Below are 17,472 nucleotides of genomic sequence, written 5' to 3'. Positions count from 1 at the left end.
CTGTTATAAATCAATTAGTGATAAGTAAGTGGACATTTATCATTTAAGCATATGTCTCCATGGTAAGTTACAATGTCACGTCTCGAATTGAACAGGGGTTGAACTCGATCGACGGCCAACAATCATCTGTCCCTTTGTAAATTGTTGCAATTTTAGTCCTTTAATTTGTGTAATACACATATCAAACTCCATTAGAGTTTGTGTAAAAAAAATCACACATTATTATTTCCTGCTCGCTCATCATTGTTAGGACAAATTTTGCCTTTGTCGTTCTTTTTTTTTTTTTTTTAAATTATAAAATCTCACAATTACTAATTGATGGTGTGCACTATGTCAACTCTGATATCATATGTAATAACTCACAAATTACACATAAGATATAAGCTATATACTAGAAAGAGCATATGTGATATGCTCGATAGTAATTTTTCCATGTTGTGATAGCGAAAACAATTAAATCTAAATACTTAAGGGAGGGAGAAAATTTTTATTGCTTATTCAAGCTATAATTTTAGTTAAGACTTAAAATGATGGAATTAAGTACAAAAGTAACTTCTTACGTATAAATTAATTAATTTATTGGCATAATTGCTTTTTTGTCAAACTTAGGGCAGAGTATTGTGTATTGAATTCATGTTACTTGTTTTTATCACTGAATAATGTAACACTTCTTCTTCTTTTTTTTTTAATCTCATAGACTCATAGTATTTATATTTTTACGTGTTAGTATTTGATTGATTTTGTATTTGATTTATAGTACACCGTAGGGATGGCAATGGGTCGGGTGTGGGCTACATCCATCACCCGACCCATCTTATATTTTCTCCACCCACCCCCACCTCCAACCCGCATCGGGTGGACTTTTTCAGAACCCACCCCCACCCCCACCGAGTGCGGGTGCCCACTACGGGTACCCACCACTTATCATCTTATTATGTTTTTCAAAAAATAATATTTAAATTATTTACACATAATAAAAAATAAAATCCATTAGTGATACTAAAACATAAATAATGGAAATATTTAAATATAATAACTAAATTGTTAATTTTTAAAAATAAACTTAGTAGTTTTGATATAAAAAATAGTAAAAAGATACACGGAGTTATATAAACTATTATAAATAACTACATACTAGTATTTATTTTACTATTATATATATATACACACACACATGGTGGGTCGGGTGGGGTTCTATGCGGGTCTTGTACATAGAACCCGAATCCAACCCGACCCACCGCGGGTTTTCTTTTTTAAGACCCACCCCCGACCCACCACCCACCATCACCCAAAAAAACCCGATCCATGCGGGGTGGATTCGGGTGGATATCCATGGGTCGGATTGAAATTGCCATCCCTATACACACGTGAGTGCAATATTATATATCTTGGTGCATTATAATTATCTTTAATTACACTATCAAACACCTTCAAATGCATTGTCGTAATTACATAAATTTTGTCATGTTTCTTTCTTGATTTTTACCCCTTGATGGCTTGATTATCTTAAATCAACAAATGAAGTCACATTCTCATAGACTACTAGTTATCATATGATTTTGATTCTATATGTATAAAAGGTGGAAAATCATTTTTTATAGGACATTATTTGGGTTGTTCTTTTGTGAACCTACTCTATAAGTGGATTGTTTGTTTTTAACTCGTTGCGATGTTGGCCAATTTTCCAAGTAATCAATAAATACGGAAAAAAATAATTGGTATCACATTAATAAACAAATAGTGATTAGTGATTACATACTTTAATAAATGTGACACAAATAACAAGTTGATATATTTACACCACCTATAAAGTTAACACATCTATCAAAGGGTGGTATAAATAGTAATTAGAGTGATCTAAATATAATTTTTCCTCATAAAAATCTAATTGTAATTTCTAACAAAATTAGCATTTTTGTTGGACAATCAACCTAAAAAAAAAACATAAACAAAAACATTGGTTAGCCAAAAAAAATTGTGCATAAAATTAGAAAAATATTTAGTCTACTCTCATTTTATACTTCCAATTTATATTCCTCTCACATGTTGTATTGGGAGGTGAAGGATAGTAGGATAGTAGAGGGGCATTTTTGTCTTTTCCATACCTTGGTAGTTATAACCGTCACCATTATAAGAATGGCCGGTTCTTCTTGAACAGTTTGTATCTCTTCTTTTTCACTCAAAACAGAATAATGGCTCACTGCTTCTCTCTTCAACTATTCCGTTAATCTACTTAGTTGACATGGTATCAGAGCGGTTCCAACCTATCTCCTATGTCGCCGTCGTCACTGGTGGAGCAGATCAGGGAGAGCGCACCACTCCGCAGCCAACTCAGTCGCCGATCCATGCGACTTCGTCGACGATTCCGCAGGGAAATCCTATTCCACAAGCACAAAGGAGCTATGGTGTTGAAGATGTGAGAATCCGTATCTGTTCAGCACAAGTGATAGCACGAACCTCATCCTTGTTAGTCCGCCACTAGCTGGCAGCTCCAATTACGGCTCATGGTGTACTTCCATGAGAATTGCCTTAGAGGTGAAAAATAAATGGTGGATTATAGACAGTAGCATTGCAGCGCCTAACAGTGAGGATAATCGATATGGACTTTGGAGACGATGTAACCTAATGCTATGCTCATGGATCTTCCGATCTGTGCATCCTTCCATTGCACAGAGTGTTATGCACCTTGAAAACGCCAGGGATGTTTGGAACGATTTGAAGAGACGCTTTGCACAGTGTGATGCGCAGCGAATATCAGCACTGCAAAATGACATCTATAGCTTGAAGCAGGGATCTCAGTCCGTTAGCGATTACTATACGAAGTGTCGGATCATGTGGGAGGAGATGAATACTTTGAGGCCACTCCCGCTATGCAAGTGCGGTCTAGTTGACGAGATCAGGAAGGAGCGTGAGGTTGATCAGGTGATTCGCTTCCTTCAAGGTTTAAATGATGATTTCAATACTTTAAAATCTAATGTTCTTATGTTGGATCCGTTACCGGAAGTATACAAAATATATGTTATGGCTGAGAAATTGGAGAGGCGGATTAGCTTGATGAAATTAAACATAAATAATTTTGAGATCAGCCATGCTAATTCCATCCAAGCTACTGAGATGGTTCAGAACTCCAGTGATGATTTGGTTGCTGCAATTAACACTTTCAATGGTAAGAAATACACAAACAATGGAGGAAGCAAACCTAAATGCAGTTTTTGCGGTATGATTGGACACACCGTCGACAAGTGCTACAAGAAACACGGCTACCCCCGGGGTGGGTGCCGGGCTTCAAATCCAAAGTCAAGCAGCAAGGAGCAGCTTCTGTTATGAGCAATGTGACAGACTTGGGAGTTACAAGTGATCGGTTTCAAAAACTCATGGCAGCCATCCAGTGTCAGATGAAACAATCTTCCAGTTCTGGCACAGCAGCATCCACTTCCCTAATTCCCAAGTTCGATGAGAAAACCAGAGAAGGCAAGTCATCTATTCCCCATGTTAATTCTCTATCTCTGTGTAATTCAACATGGATTGTAGATTCTGGAGCAACTCATCATATTGCATGTTCCCTTGAGACATTTGATGAATATTATGTGATTGAAAGAGATGAAGTTAGTCTGTCAACTGGGGAACGAGTTGCCATCAAACACAAAGGAAACATAAGACTTGAAAACAATCTTTGGCTAAAAGATGTTATGCACATACCATCGTTCCATTTTAATATACTGTCTGTGAGTAAACTCCTGCAAGATACTTCATATAATCTGGTTTTTTTCATCTGGACAGTGCTTGATTCAGGAACCTCTTGGGATGACGATTGGTTTAGCTAAACAAGAAAAAGGGTTGTACCTCATGATGAAGCCACCTCTGAATTCTGTTCATGATCACAGCAAATTTGTTATGCAATGTAATAAAGTTGATGTTTGGCATCAACGTTTAGGACACTTTCCTATAAATAAATTGCATTTGCTCAAAGATATACCGAAGTTGCCTCTTACAAACAATGCTTGTGATGTTTGTCACTTAGCCAAACATAAACGCTCCCCTTTTCCCATAAGTAGTTCATCCACAACTGCTTGCTTTGATATGATACACGTAGACATATGGGGTCCTTTCTCAGTGAGTTCTATGGGAGGTGAGCGTTATTTTCTGACTTTAGTGGATGATTTTTCAAGGTTCACCTGGCTGCGTTTGATGAAAAGAAAGTCTGAAGCCAAAGAATTAATAAAACAGTTCCACAGTTTTGTTTTCACTCAATTTGGAGCCTTGATCAAAGTTTTGCGATATGTAGACACTTTTCTATGGACCCACACGATAAAAATAACCAGTTCTTGTTTATCACCTCAAAAATTATAAGTAAGGAAGTAGAATTTGAGAGTACGTATAATAGAACTCCATGAATTAAGGGGGGTGATGGTTTGAATGATAGATGATATGATGGGGCATCCCATGTTTGTTTGGTCAATACCAAATTGTAGAATGTCTCATCATTATTCATTACTCTACAATGTAATGTTCATACAGAGAAGAATTTCAAACCAAAAACTCCCAACTTCATTAAGATCATCCCCTTTGCGTGTGCTCCGTGATGAATGCTAGCTGTCCCACACTCCCACATTCTTTCCTATAAATGGACTCATCACACATGAAACATTTCATTTATTAATGACTTTTATTTGTTTTTCTACTTGATCAATCAAGACCTTGTAACAAGAATATTTAGTTGTATTTACTTCAATCGTTCATTTCATCATACATTACGGTTCATTGATTCTCGTTTTTTGTTGATAACAGGAGAAATTCACAAGCATTACTTGATAGTGTATATTAAGTAAACTTCACTCCTATATTGCAAACCACAATATAAATGTGGGTAAAATTGTCAAAAACATTGTTATCTTGTGACATAAGTATAAAATTCTTCGTTAGAGGTCTCGAGATAATTTTTTTTTTTTTTGTATATACAAAAATTGATATAAATAGGGTTGTGTAATGAGTAACTTTTGATCAATAATTAAAATAACTAAAAATTAAGATAGTTGTGCATGATCAATAACTTATCGAAAAAAATTAAAATAACACGTTTTTTTTAAAAAAAAAAATTATAGTGAATAATTGACTATTACCTTGCTCTTAAATTCAAGCGTTAATTGCTAACCATTAAAATGGTAGTAACCAATTTAAAAATTAAAAAAATCAAAACAATTTATACTTCATAATCAATAATAGAGTGACTAGTGATGATTGCAATCATTTTATTATGTCTTTTAGACATCCCTTTATTAGCTATGTTCGAAAATCAACAAATTGTGTCGCTCACTTTCTAATTTAAACATTAAGTTTGAAGATTTGGCTCTCTGTTTCTCCTTGTGCTAAGATTTTTTGTTGTTTATTAATACATTTTTTATCATTCTCAAAAAAAAAAACATTTTTTTTTATCCTTATTTCAAAAATAATCGAGTGACAATTATAAAAAATAAAAATCATTAGATATGATTATTGGTGGTCATGGTAACTACCCCAGATGGTGTATACGTATATATATGAGTATATATACTAACAGACAAGATTGAAGTCACATGTAACGTATCGGCCGTTGGGGGCCCTACAAAGCTAAACCTTAAATCACTCAATTAATTATTACATTTATCTCTAATCCACAATCCAAATGTCATCTCTAATCCCAGCCTGACTATGCGCCAAAACCGGCGGTGGAATGTCAGCAATCGCGACCGTTGAATGTGGCCGCCTTCTCACCGCGACACGTGTACACCTTTAACGGCTACACTTCATCTCCCCCCTGTTTCACTCCGTTCGTGCATGCACGTTTGTAAAGTTGGGTAGTGGGCCCGGTGGGGCCCAGCCTCTGTGGGTCCTCTCCCATCATTACCCTTCCTCCTTTTCACACCTATTCTTCTTCACATTTGGCGTTCATGCATTTATGGGTATGATAACACCAAATTACCAAACCCTATGTGCCATTTGGTATCTTTCCCATGTCCCATCTTACAAATAGGGATGACAATGGAACGGAAGCGAGAAGTATACTCTCTGTCTCCGTTTCTATTCTCGTATTTATCTTTGTCTTTGGCGGAGAATTAGAAATACTTTTTATTTTTGTCTTTGCGAGAAATTAAGCGGGTATAGAAATTTTTCATTCCCATCAACTCCTAATCAAAATATTAAATAATTGTAATTTTTAATAATAAAATAAATTTAATTTAACTCTTAATTTCAAATTTTAAAACTATATATATATATATATATATATATATATATATATATATATATATATATATATATATATATAATTATTCGGGAACGGGTACTCTCATTCCCGTCCCATTCCCGACGAGAAATCACATATATTCTCTGTCCCCGTCCCTCTTCTCCAAAAGTTTTCCTCATCCTTGTTTTTGTTGAGGCGAAAATCGGGGATCCCCTTCGGAGGTAGGGCACATTGACTTATAAAGGACAAATCAATTTTGATTAGAACAGAAATTTAGTTCCTAACAAAAATCTTATAGACAAAACATATCATTTCCTTAAAAACTTAAGGAGTAAAAGATTAAAATTACATTACAATAACAAATGGGACGTAATACAAATATCATTTTCCCTGATTAATTTGATCGAATTGAAAAATACTACATTAAATTTTGATCAAAATAATAATTGATATAACATTATAATACAAAATTTATCATAATATTATTATTTCCCTATCAATTTTAATATGTTATCTTCTTCTGGTGATATATTAGATATACGTACTATTTGATTCAAATATTCCATGACCATCCAAAATATTTTAGTACAAAAAACATCATCTTGTCCAAAAACGAATGCATTAAGCAATCACTCAAGATCGAGTCTCATTAACGATAGTGTGGAAGTAATTTTTCAGAGGGGGTTTCTTCTGCGCAGTAAGCAAATGTTTAACCTCCGTGTTTAATTGAGTTACCATAATTTATGTCATCTCATATGTTCTGCCGGGTGAGATGTAGAGACCCTTGGGATTGGAAATTCAACCTTTTGAGAACAACGAATGGACCAAAAGGGTGAAATATAATTCTCACACTAAAAGGTCACGAATTCCGTTCTTACTGACACTATCTTGAGCTCTTTGCACATAATCTTCTTAATTTATCTCTCTTATATACTTTACGTATTATTATATAAGAATAAATTTTCTCAATTTATACTCTTAATAAATATCAATAATTACAAGTTTTCTTGATCATTTAAAATTAAAAAACGTCATATTGAAGAATACATGAAAGTGATATTTGGAAGAAAGCCAAAGATAGATATTGATATACTTGAAGAAAACAAAAAAGTAATAAAATAAACCCTCCAATATCTTAATACCAACGCCATGCATTGTACGTCGTCGTACGTAGTATCATAGATGGTGAATTCTGGCTTGCAAGTTAGTTTTTCACTTTTATTAAGAAATAAAAATAAATCCACAATAGCAGTCAATCATATTTATTTATTTAAGAAAATACTAATGAGTCGGTAACCCCATATGACGAAAAGTGATTATGACAAGACTTCATGAAGATCGACACTTCCTCTTATCCAACATGCCAATTAGCTCTGCTTTGATAATTCAAGTGGATGGTCAATCAATTTTTAGTTTTGTTTCTATGATAGACTAAGGTTTAAATCAATCAGTGATAATAAAAAAAATTTGTGTACAAAAATGTATAAACAACGATGAAAACCTATAATCATTTGAGCAATTCGAAATTTGTATACTTCATTGACTTTGGAGTAGTTTTATGGAGTTTAGGATATAGTATGTCAAAGTCGGAAAACTTAGGTTATCAACAAAGAAGGAGAAGAAAAAGAAGAGACTCATCTATCTTTAACCAAAGGTCAATGGTTTGATCATTGGCTTTGGGTATGGATCGGAGCAACTTTAAACTTCAGGCCAACTATCCTATCCAAAAGAGGTGCTTACAATTCAACGAGGGTATTAGTCACTGTGTTTGACGGTAGAAACTCTGTGTATACCCTAAAAAAACAAAGAAGGAGAAGAAGAAGAAGAATGCCGAAGAAGAAGAGAGAGTTAGGTTATACTTTCTTGTGTGATTTACGAGTTATTACATGTGTGCAATTCGACGTTTACCCAATATTACAGTGGGGGCGATTGACTCTTTGTGTTTCAGTAGGGAAAAAGTAGTTATGGACAGATACTACATTGTACCAATAGTACTAAAAAAAACTGTCATTACTATACGTGTGTGTGTACGTGTGTGCGCGCGCGTAAATCGCTTAAACTAGAACTCTTTTGAATGAGACTGGACACATAAGTAACATATCGAGTTAAAATGATGAATGATCTTTATGTAAAGTAGAGGAAAATTATTACGATGAAAAAAGAGGGAGAATATGCCTATCACATGATTATGAGGATGCAAATGTTTTTGTGCTTTGCATGAGAGGGAAATCATGGTCTCCACTACCACAGCCCAACTTTATATTATTAATATTACTATTAAAATTGTTAATTACATAATTCATACAGTATTTCTTACCAACAAACCAAGAATCAATCAAGATTTCAGTAGTCATTAGTTCCAGATTTCGTGGTGGCGGATCTTCCTTCCCTGGATCAAATTCTGTCCACGACCGGCACACAATCTCAGTCTGGCAAGAAAACTAACAACCAAAGGAAATTCTTAAAGAAGAAAGAATATCATATTTTAATGCAATTACAATTAACTACACTTCACTTCTTATTTATTTTTATTTTTTAAAAATTGTAAACTTAGGTGATCTAGCTTCGCCAGACTAATCTTAAGCCCACATGACCAGAGCCAATGCGGAGGTAAATTGTAAGTCACGCAATCAGCCAACTAGTCAGATCCTAATTTACTTGTACGTCCAGCATCCTTGGACATTTTTTCCATACACGTTTCCAGTGGAATTCGACACACTGTCATCTCTAATCATGACATTTTGCAATCATACCTTGTGAATCCATTTCCATATTATATACTTGCAATTAACATATTATTTTCCTTCAGTTTATTTACATATAGTTCACGTATTATATTATGAACTTAGAATAATAATAGAAAATGTACATAACTTATTAATTGAAAGTATATAATAATATGTTAATAACATATATAATCTGAATCAAAATTCACAATGTGCATAGTGGACTATTCCACGATATAATTTGTATCCTTTTGGGTGTGGTTATAAATAACACCAATTTATCTCTGTCTAGAGGCCAAAAGCCCAAAGTTTCGTTTCTTGCAATTGCCGAATTGTTAGTAGAGGAGTAGAGGACTAACTCAAGAGAGATTATTGTTATTATATTAATAGTAGATAGTAGAAGGGAACTCAGACCTGGCATATTTGACTAACGTGTTGGTTGTTTCAAACTATACTGGCACGAAACTATGCAGCGTTTCTTGTGGGGAGGGCGTCGTGACAAACTTGAATCATTCATAGTTTCATACGCAAAGTAATAGTACGTCTGGGGTTCATCACGTTAATATATTAAAATATGATTTAGCTAAAAAAATATAAAAATATAAAAACAATTTTTTTTTTTTACCAAGATTGTTTTTCATCTTTAAAGCAAAACTCGAGATTTATCATGTACAATAACTTATTTTGATTGATTATCTAGATACCAGTGTCAAATAGAGATATAAGAGGTGGTCTCATTAAATCATAACAACAATGCCAAGACAAAAAAGAGTCAGGTACCAAATACGCTTTAACCACGCAGTAACCATTCTACAGAAACAAATTAAGATTATTTATTTACACATACAATTTATATTACGATTTCTCATCTAGCTTGTCTATCACAAATTCACAATTCACAAGAACTACAACTTAAATCTGGCTATCTATCTATTTGGTGTATCTTAAAGTTATACAAATACAAATGCTTCAAAAATATTCGCAATCAAAAATTACCAGCGTTCCCGAGTGTTGGGGATCTGTACAGCCGTGTCAAATAATTATTTTAGCCTGTTAGATGCGGTGCCAAAAGTTGGTATGTAAGGTAGGCATTTCCTAACAGTTAAGCTGGTATTTATGAAGATTAACAATGCTAATTAACACCGTGCATACCTGATTGTGAAGCAAAACGAGGGTAATATGAAGCTATTGCCATGGCTGTGACAATGATACAGTAGTAGTAGATGCTTTCAGCCCTTGTTTCCCATGAATGGCAGATGTTAGCACCTTGTATTGCTGGTTTACAGAATTGAAAAGGGCCTTTGAGTATGCATTCTTAGCCTGCCATCAAGCATTTAAGGATTTATAAGTCTCTCCTTAACATGCTGGTTAAAGACATTCAGTTCTACAAAAGAGCTTAATGAAATATATAGCATTTAGCTGCTTATCTTACAGAAATACTATCACTCCTAAATTCGTAATGCATAATGATCTTTATCCACATTTCAGACAGATAGCAAGCAATAATTCATCGTGTTTGACAACAAAAGGTTACATGAATGAGCAAGTTGCATCCTGATGCCAAGTTCTTATGTTTTCTCTAGGTCTCAAACCCAACCCGTATCAGAATATGATCTCAACTCAGTAACTCATCTTTTTCACTTTGGTCCTTTTCCTATATCTATCCCAGAGGATTTATGCTCTTGGATGTGCAATTCAATTCATTTATATTGCAGACTATCATCATCTACTCCGACTACTCACCAATATATCATCAACATGCTAATTTTGGGTAGCTGGTATACAGGGCCAGAAAACAAAGACTTACTATGCATCTTGCATTTTAGGTAGGAATGGAAACATATCCATAAATTTAACAAATCTAAGAAAATTTTGGCTCTAAAATTCATTATCTTCACACTACTACTACCCTGCCTCCACCTGCGCTTTGAATACCCTACATAAATTCTTTGCTTCATTTTCAATAAACCCGAGAGGAAACCTAACTAGAACCAAACCTACTATAGTCTCTTCCATAGATCCTCATTGGTAAGTCTAACAGAAATAGATTCTCAGAGATTCCAACACAAATCATTCTTTGGCATACTTATTTGTGAAACAAGGATGATTCCAATCTAAATGGATATCAGAGGCTTCAAAAATGAAATCTGTTAGCTTGACTACTAACCTCTTCATGATCTTTAATACTATCAGCAACTCCATGAAAATTGATGTTGGGGGCCACAGATAATCCAACTCCATGAAAGGACATAACTCTTTCCTCCCCAATTTCTTTCTCAACCTGTACACTAGTATATGAGAAATCAAAAAGTAAATTGCCACAAAAACGCAAAACATATATCTAAGGAACATATACCTGAGGAGGCGGAGGCATAATGTCATTGCATAGTACTGCTAGTGGATATATATGACCAGGAACAGCAGCGTGTTCGACAAGCCTTCTCATATTGTCCACCGAGGAAGGATCAAAGGGTGCCTGGATGGAAGCTCATAGGAAATTTGATGATAATAGTATAATACAATGCAAATTGCAAAAGACAACTAAATATGTTTATTTAATAAAATAATTTAGAATACGACGATGCTGAATACCCAATGAACCGCATATACTGAAACTAAAACTAATAAATTGTATCTGCAGAAGGATGCTCAATCCCAATGGAGTAATAGAGAATGACAATAGTGGTATACAGGGGAAGTGGTTATTCTAATATTCTGTGACAAATATCACCCGTGAGCACAAAATATTGGGCAACCATATGCCATGTGCTGGATTTCGGACTGTCTATTGAGAAGAAAATGTAACAAAACAAATCCCCCCTGCCCCTTACTCTTCTTCTGACCGCATACATAGACACCAACAGATTACAGATGAAATAATATGAAAATATCTTTATAGCCCTTACACAGAAAGACTTCCATTAGCCATGGAAGTTTCCCACTTTTCTTTCAGAGTAAACAAAAGACAAAACACAAATCTTACCGGAGACCATTCTTGAGTTACAGGGTCTGGACGGTCTCTCCCACCACTTGGTGCAATCCATATTATTTTCGATCCTCCCCTAACACCAATAAAATCCCATCCATAAGGACTTCAGAACATCTTGAATGACTAATGTATTTCAAAAGAAATGAGGAAAAAGAGAAGGAAGAGGTAAAAATATCCCCTCAGTGATAAACGGTGAAAAAAAGGAGTCCACTAAATAGTCATCAGATTGTCAGAATATTGCAAGCAAACTAAAGAAATACTTGTATATTTCTACCTTAAAAGCACAGCCATCTCTTTCAAACTTCTTGTGTTTGCTTTCTTTTTCATATCAACAAGTTCAGGAACATCACCCATATGCTTTTTTGAATACACGCATAGAAGATTCCTAAAGAATGTAGTTAGCATGAATTCCATAACTAGGAAAGGACATGCATCTCCATATAGAGATTTATCAAAGCAGAAGAAAAGGCGATCACCTCCCAATGCTGAAAGGTTTGCAAAGAGGATCAGTAATTACTCTATCTCCAGCCACATAGATCTGTATCACAATATATGGAATTATGGATGCTGGTAAAATAGGCAATTCTATTTTCTAAATGATGTTACAGTAACAAAGTAGAGAGGGAATCCCACTTTAAAAGAGTTCTCAGACTAGAAGACAGTTGATATGGTCAACTGAAGATTTGAAGTCATCATTACCATGTTCTCAGCAAGATATGGATGTGTTGATTCCAGTAACAATGCAATAACTGCAGGATCTGCTTCAGTTTGATGATTGGAGATCAAAATTACATTTTCACCCTGACAATAAGGAAAATAAAGAGTAAGTAGGTGATTGTTCCCAAAAATATTTAACTGTTTAGATCCCCAGAAAAAAAAAAAAAACAAAAAAAAAAAAAAAAACAAAAAAACAAAAAAAAAAAAAAACAGAGACTAAGATAGCAAGACCGACTGATCAGCATTACAGATAATATGAATAGCAACACTGACTGGATCCACGGATTATACTATGGAAAACAAAATAACACATTTGAATTACTGCAAGAAGCAGAAATAACACACCTTCTGAACTGTTTCTTCTATTTCAGTGAAAAGAGAAACATTTCCCACATAAGAGTTCCTGGAAAGTCAGATATAAATGTCATCAGAGAATTGGAGTCATTGACACCATAACCAGACTATTCAGATGAAAAGAAGCTGAAATTTATAGTCACATTTTGCAAAGGCAAAGGACATGTGCAGATGAAGCACCTAAACCAAAAAAATAGTATAGATTTACATGAACCTCCCAAACCCTTACACCCCTAGCAAGAGACATAAACCTCAAAAACTTTCTACTTGTCAAGTGACATCTATACAGACATCAATCAAGCTATTCCAAAAACCCTCATCTCTACATAAGCATCCAACTCCCAAGCATGAAGCATAGATATCAATCGCATAACAAACTACAGGAAACACCTTTGATGCCAAATCTTCAACCCTCTAACTCCTAACAAATTCTAACTTAAAAGGAAAACATAAGCTAATAGTTTTGTATACTGTTACAGTCAGATCGAAAAGTGTTGTTTTTACTTTTTATAATAGTGAAAAATATAATTAGTAATAAAACAAAAGAAAAAATGTTAAGGTATTAGACTTCTGGAGTCAATATTATGGATAAATTATGATATGATTACATGAAGCTCTACAAAGTTGTTGCCATTTAACTGACAAATGATGTACACGCAGTCACATTTGACCGTAACTTTTTCATTTCCTATGGGTTTATTACCTCTCCCATTGAACTTCAAGTCTTCAACCAACAAATCCAGATTTTTCCATGACATTCTCACACGTGAAGCCTAATGCAAAGTAACCTAGCCCTTGGTGATGGTTAGATTGGATAATGCACAAGACCAATTACAGGTATGTTCATACAAGACTTAACTCTGAAAATTCTACTAAGGTTTCTTATACTACCTAGTGTTGGACTTAACAGGTCCTCTCATTCTTGAAAAGAAAGAGAAAATGAAGCTCTTTCTTCTGTGGCCTAAATTGTGTCCAGTGAGGCCATCAGAAAATTGTATCTAATCAATGTTAGGAAAAAAGCAGCTATTGAAAACAATTACATTGAAGAGCATGTTTACAACCTGAAGTCAATCAAAGGACGAATGTAATTTTGGCCAAACACATAGTAGTCGAATGGTTCTCGAATTGCTTTGTGATGAGGTGAGAACTCAAAAGGATCCTGAAAGATTGTTATTTTTTGGATAGCATAAGCTCAAAGTTCATAATAGCAGGCAAGTTAAGTTTACTAGAAGCATGATATCTATAATGCTAAATTGACATGAAGTATTGTGGTAGAGTGACCACCTTCACATCAAGGAAAATACGATCAAATGCAACAGCCATGTTGGACAGGACAATCTCATCTGCTTTAGGATCTTTAGTTTTTAAGACCTGAAAAGGAAAAATAAAAATACAAACTCAGAGCACATGTTAGATCAAATAAATTTAATTTTTTCCCTATTAAATTATTAATCTTATATTACTAAAAATGTCAATACTGTTCGGCTGTTCCCCGCCAATGCCATAAATATACAAAAACCTAGATGAGAATTCATGATAGCATTAGCCATAAATGTTCTAATAAATGGCCCTTTCAAAGCAAAAGTTTCACCTATGTGCCAGATAGGCACTTATAAATTATAATGGAATTTTGATATATGAAATTCATTTATTAAAAAAAAAAAAAAAAAAAAAAGATAAAAGATAAAGGATCTAAATAATGTTAAGCTTTTTTCTCCTTTGTTGTGGCTAAGTAAACTGTCTGACATAATTTAAGTCTCACAAACCATATTAAATTAGCAATAGAACAACCACATCATTTGTTGTGGCTATATGATGAGTTGAAAGAAAATCAATTTACTGCATTTCGATAATTTTGATATAGTTCCAACATCCCTTGAGCAACATTTTGTGGCAGTTTTCCTTCTTCTGCTTCCCTTTGAACAACATAAAGTAGGTCTGTGAAAAAAGGAATGCAAGTGAGGGACAGGAGGGGAGGGGTGAGAAACGAAATGGCAACTTGGATTCAAGAGTTCTGAGCTCCAAATAAACACAGAACACACAATCACCAAGGCACTGATCAAATGAGTGCATTATCTATTGAGTTATTGCACTAAAAAGTACAATTAAATGAAATTAACCTGTAAATGTCCAGTTAGTCCCAATGTTATTTAAATACAAATACAACAACGGACAAGAGTGCAAGTGTTTTTCCCCATTATGAAGATTCTGACACATATACTGATATGCTAAATTGCTAACTATCCAAAAAAGACCACACTAATGAAAACAGAGAAGTGATTATTAAATGCAAGAAATCTATTTACTCGCATTCATTCTTTGTTTGCATCGTTACGAACAGAAAACAGAAATCAGTGCACTTATTATTATTTTTTTTTTGTTTCCTTCTAGATATTGATCTCGCATTCAATACATTAATAGGTAAAATGATATCACAGATTCACAGTGGATCAGATACAGACATGCTTAGTACGAGTTACATATACATACACAGTTACACACTCGAATAGAACAAACCACCATACTGACCATAGCATCTCAATGAGCAATAGCTATCTAATTAAAGAGTGTCAAGGAAACCGACCTTCACCTGAACGAGCATCGAGGAAAGTACGAAGCTCGTGGCTAGCGGAAGCCGACACCGCCGTGGCGGCGGCAGATTCCTTCTTCTTGTCCTCCACCATTTCCGCCTTCGCGTCACAGAAGACCGCGGAGGAGCGCAAGCTTCGAACACTGCCGCTCTGCTTCAAGGTCGAGCACGAGTGAGCTATTGACAACGAAGAGGATGAAATCCACGGCAGCGCAGCTGTTATATTGTAGAGGCTAGAGGAAGAGTGAACTGAAAGGATCACCATGGCCCCGTTGTTTACGGGAAGAAGGAAATGGACATGAGAGGCGGTGCGGTGGCGTGTGAGTGTGTGTGTATATGCACGTGCTTTTCAGCTGTGGGGCCGAGCACTTCAGCAGTCAAGCCGCTGTCTGCTGATGCTCCGATGTTGAAAACGGCAAGTTGATTCACTGACGATTGACGAAGCTTATCGTGAAACGTGTGAACGGATTCGTATTCCTACCGTTAGAATTTAACGGTCTGTACCATTGGACCTGTCGTGTGGGCCAAGAGCCCCAGAGGGCTAGAAATTGAACCAATTGTTATACACTTATATCATGTACCGGGTCCACATATCCGCAAATTATTCCGTGGATCCGGGTCCACCGTACAAGGTGGATCCGGGTCCAAACGTTTACAATTACATACTAATTGTTCACAATTTACATTTTAAAAATTTATAATTTGTTTACTATGAAGTTAACATATATATAATTGATTACCCATTTTGTATTCACAAGTTCCTTTCAAATACTGTAGTCACACAATATTAACAAATTATGATTTGATGACCATGTATTGTATTCACAAATTCTCTTATACAGTTGTTATATGTTTTGAGTTAGAAACACAATTTATATTCTAGAAATTTACAATTTCAATACTAAAAATACACAATCTATACGTCGTTTAGGACCAGGATCCGTCTTGTCCATGGTATAAGAACTCGCATTATGGACTCTTATTGAAATGACAAGGTACATAATTTATATTATGGTATAAAATTTCATGACACAAGATACAAAAATTCACAACACAAACATATACATATGTTATATATTTACTTATTTTTCAAATCTGATTTAGGTACATAACTTGTGTTCATATACACAGAATTTCACAACACAAAACATATAAAATACAATTATTAATTTGTTTTAGACTTTTAAGTACATAATAATTCGTACTATAAAAGTACAAAATTTCATAACACAAAACATAAAAACTCATAACATAACACACATACAACAATCAAGCATATTGTTGTCATTGCCACTTGTTGAATTGAAAACCACTAAATTTGCATTGCCATATCTACAAACTCTAGAACATCACGTAAGTTTCCTTGTTTATGTAAGGATGTCGCAATTATAAATCTGGTTGGTCCCTGTTTGATAATAGTATTACTTAAACTAGTATTTCAACGACTAGTAAAGCAATACTTGTATGTGCTTTGCCCAAGTAAAAGTCAATGAGCCATTATTGCAGTAGCAAGTTGATGATATTTGAGGACTTATAGGATTAAATTGTATTATTGTTATGATGAGATTGTTTTGACCGGAATTATACTTTGGGTTAATTGCATAAACAGACTAACTATGAGGTGAGGGCGGCGTTATTGGCGCCCAAAAGAGAATATTGGAACAAATATAATTAAAAATAAACTTGGAAACACTGGCCTATTAGCTCAGTTGGTTAGAGCGTCGTGCTAATAACGCGAAGGTCGCAGGTTCGAGACCTGCATGGGCCAAGTTTTAATACCTATACTTTTTTCGCAGTTTTGCTTCGCGAAGGTCGCAGGTTCGAAACCTGCATGGGCCAAGATCAATACCTATATTCGTAAGCAATTTTGATT

At 34.8% G+C, this 17,472-nt stretch overlaps 2 protein-coding genes and 1 non-coding gene across 7 annotated transcripts; 2 read left to right on the top strand and 1 right to left on the bottom strand.

The window, feature by feature from the left end:
- Positions 1–2,242: 2,242 nt before the first annotated feature.
- Positions 2,243–3,327, top strand: LOC109152717. The gene is made up of 2 exons (XM_019300368.1): positions 2,243–2,426; positions 2,534–3,327. The coding sequence occupies exons 1-2, from the start codon at positions 2,243–2,245 to the stop codon at positions 3,325–3,327; spliced, it is 978 nt and encodes a 325-aa protein (XP_019155913.1).
- A 6,391-nt stretch (positions 3,328–9,718) lies between these two features.
- LOC109152876 (glycerol-3-phosphate acyltransferase, chloroplastic) lies at positions 9,719–16,057 on the bottom strand. Of its 5 annotated transcripts, none has more exons than XM_019300548.1 (13): positions 15,600–16,056; positions 14,850–14,947; positions 14,294–14,380; positions 14,071–14,168; positions 13,001–13,058; positions 12,638–12,739; positions 12,415–12,476; positions 12,213–12,323; positions 11,933–12,011; positions 11,306–11,425; positions 11,116–11,230; positions 10,102–10,271; positions 9,719–9,999 (listed from the first exon to the last, which is right to left on the bottom strand). In XM_019300548.1, the coding sequence occupies exons 1-12, from the start codon at positions 15,862–15,864 to the stop codon at positions 10,135–10,137; spliced, it is 1,332 nt and encodes a 443-aa protein (XP_019156093.1). In that variant the 5' UTR covers positions 15,865–16,056; the 3' UTR covers positions 9,719–9,999; positions 10,102–10,134. The 5 variants fall into 5 exon arrangements, with proteins under 5 accessions (XP_019156093.1, XP_019156092.1, XP_019156091.1 ...); XM_019300547.1 differs by having other exon boundaries at positions 9,719–9,968; positions 10,102–10,269; positions 11,117–11,230; positions 15,594–16,052; XM_019300546.1 differs by having other exon boundaries at positions 10,102–10,269; positions 11,117–11,230; positions 15,594–16,051.
- Positions 16,058–17,293: 1,236 nt separating this feature from the next.
- Positions 17,294–17,367, top strand: TRNAI-AAU. Its single transcript has one exon. It is a non-coding gene; the product is annotated as a tRNA-Ile (tRNA).
- The last annotated feature ends 105 nt before the right edge of the window (positions 17,368–17,472 follow it).

Source organism: Ipomoea nil, unplaced genomic scaffold, assembly GCF_001879475.1.
Source record: "Ipomoea nil cultivar Tokyo-kokei standard unplaced genomic scaffold, Asagao_1.1 scaffold2480, whole genome shotgun sequence".
Lineage (NCBI taxonomy): Eukaryota > Viridiplantae > Streptophyta > Magnoliopsida > Solanales > Convolvulaceae > Ipomoea > Ipomoea nil.
This window is presented reverse-complemented; position numbering and strand designations above follow the sequence as displayed.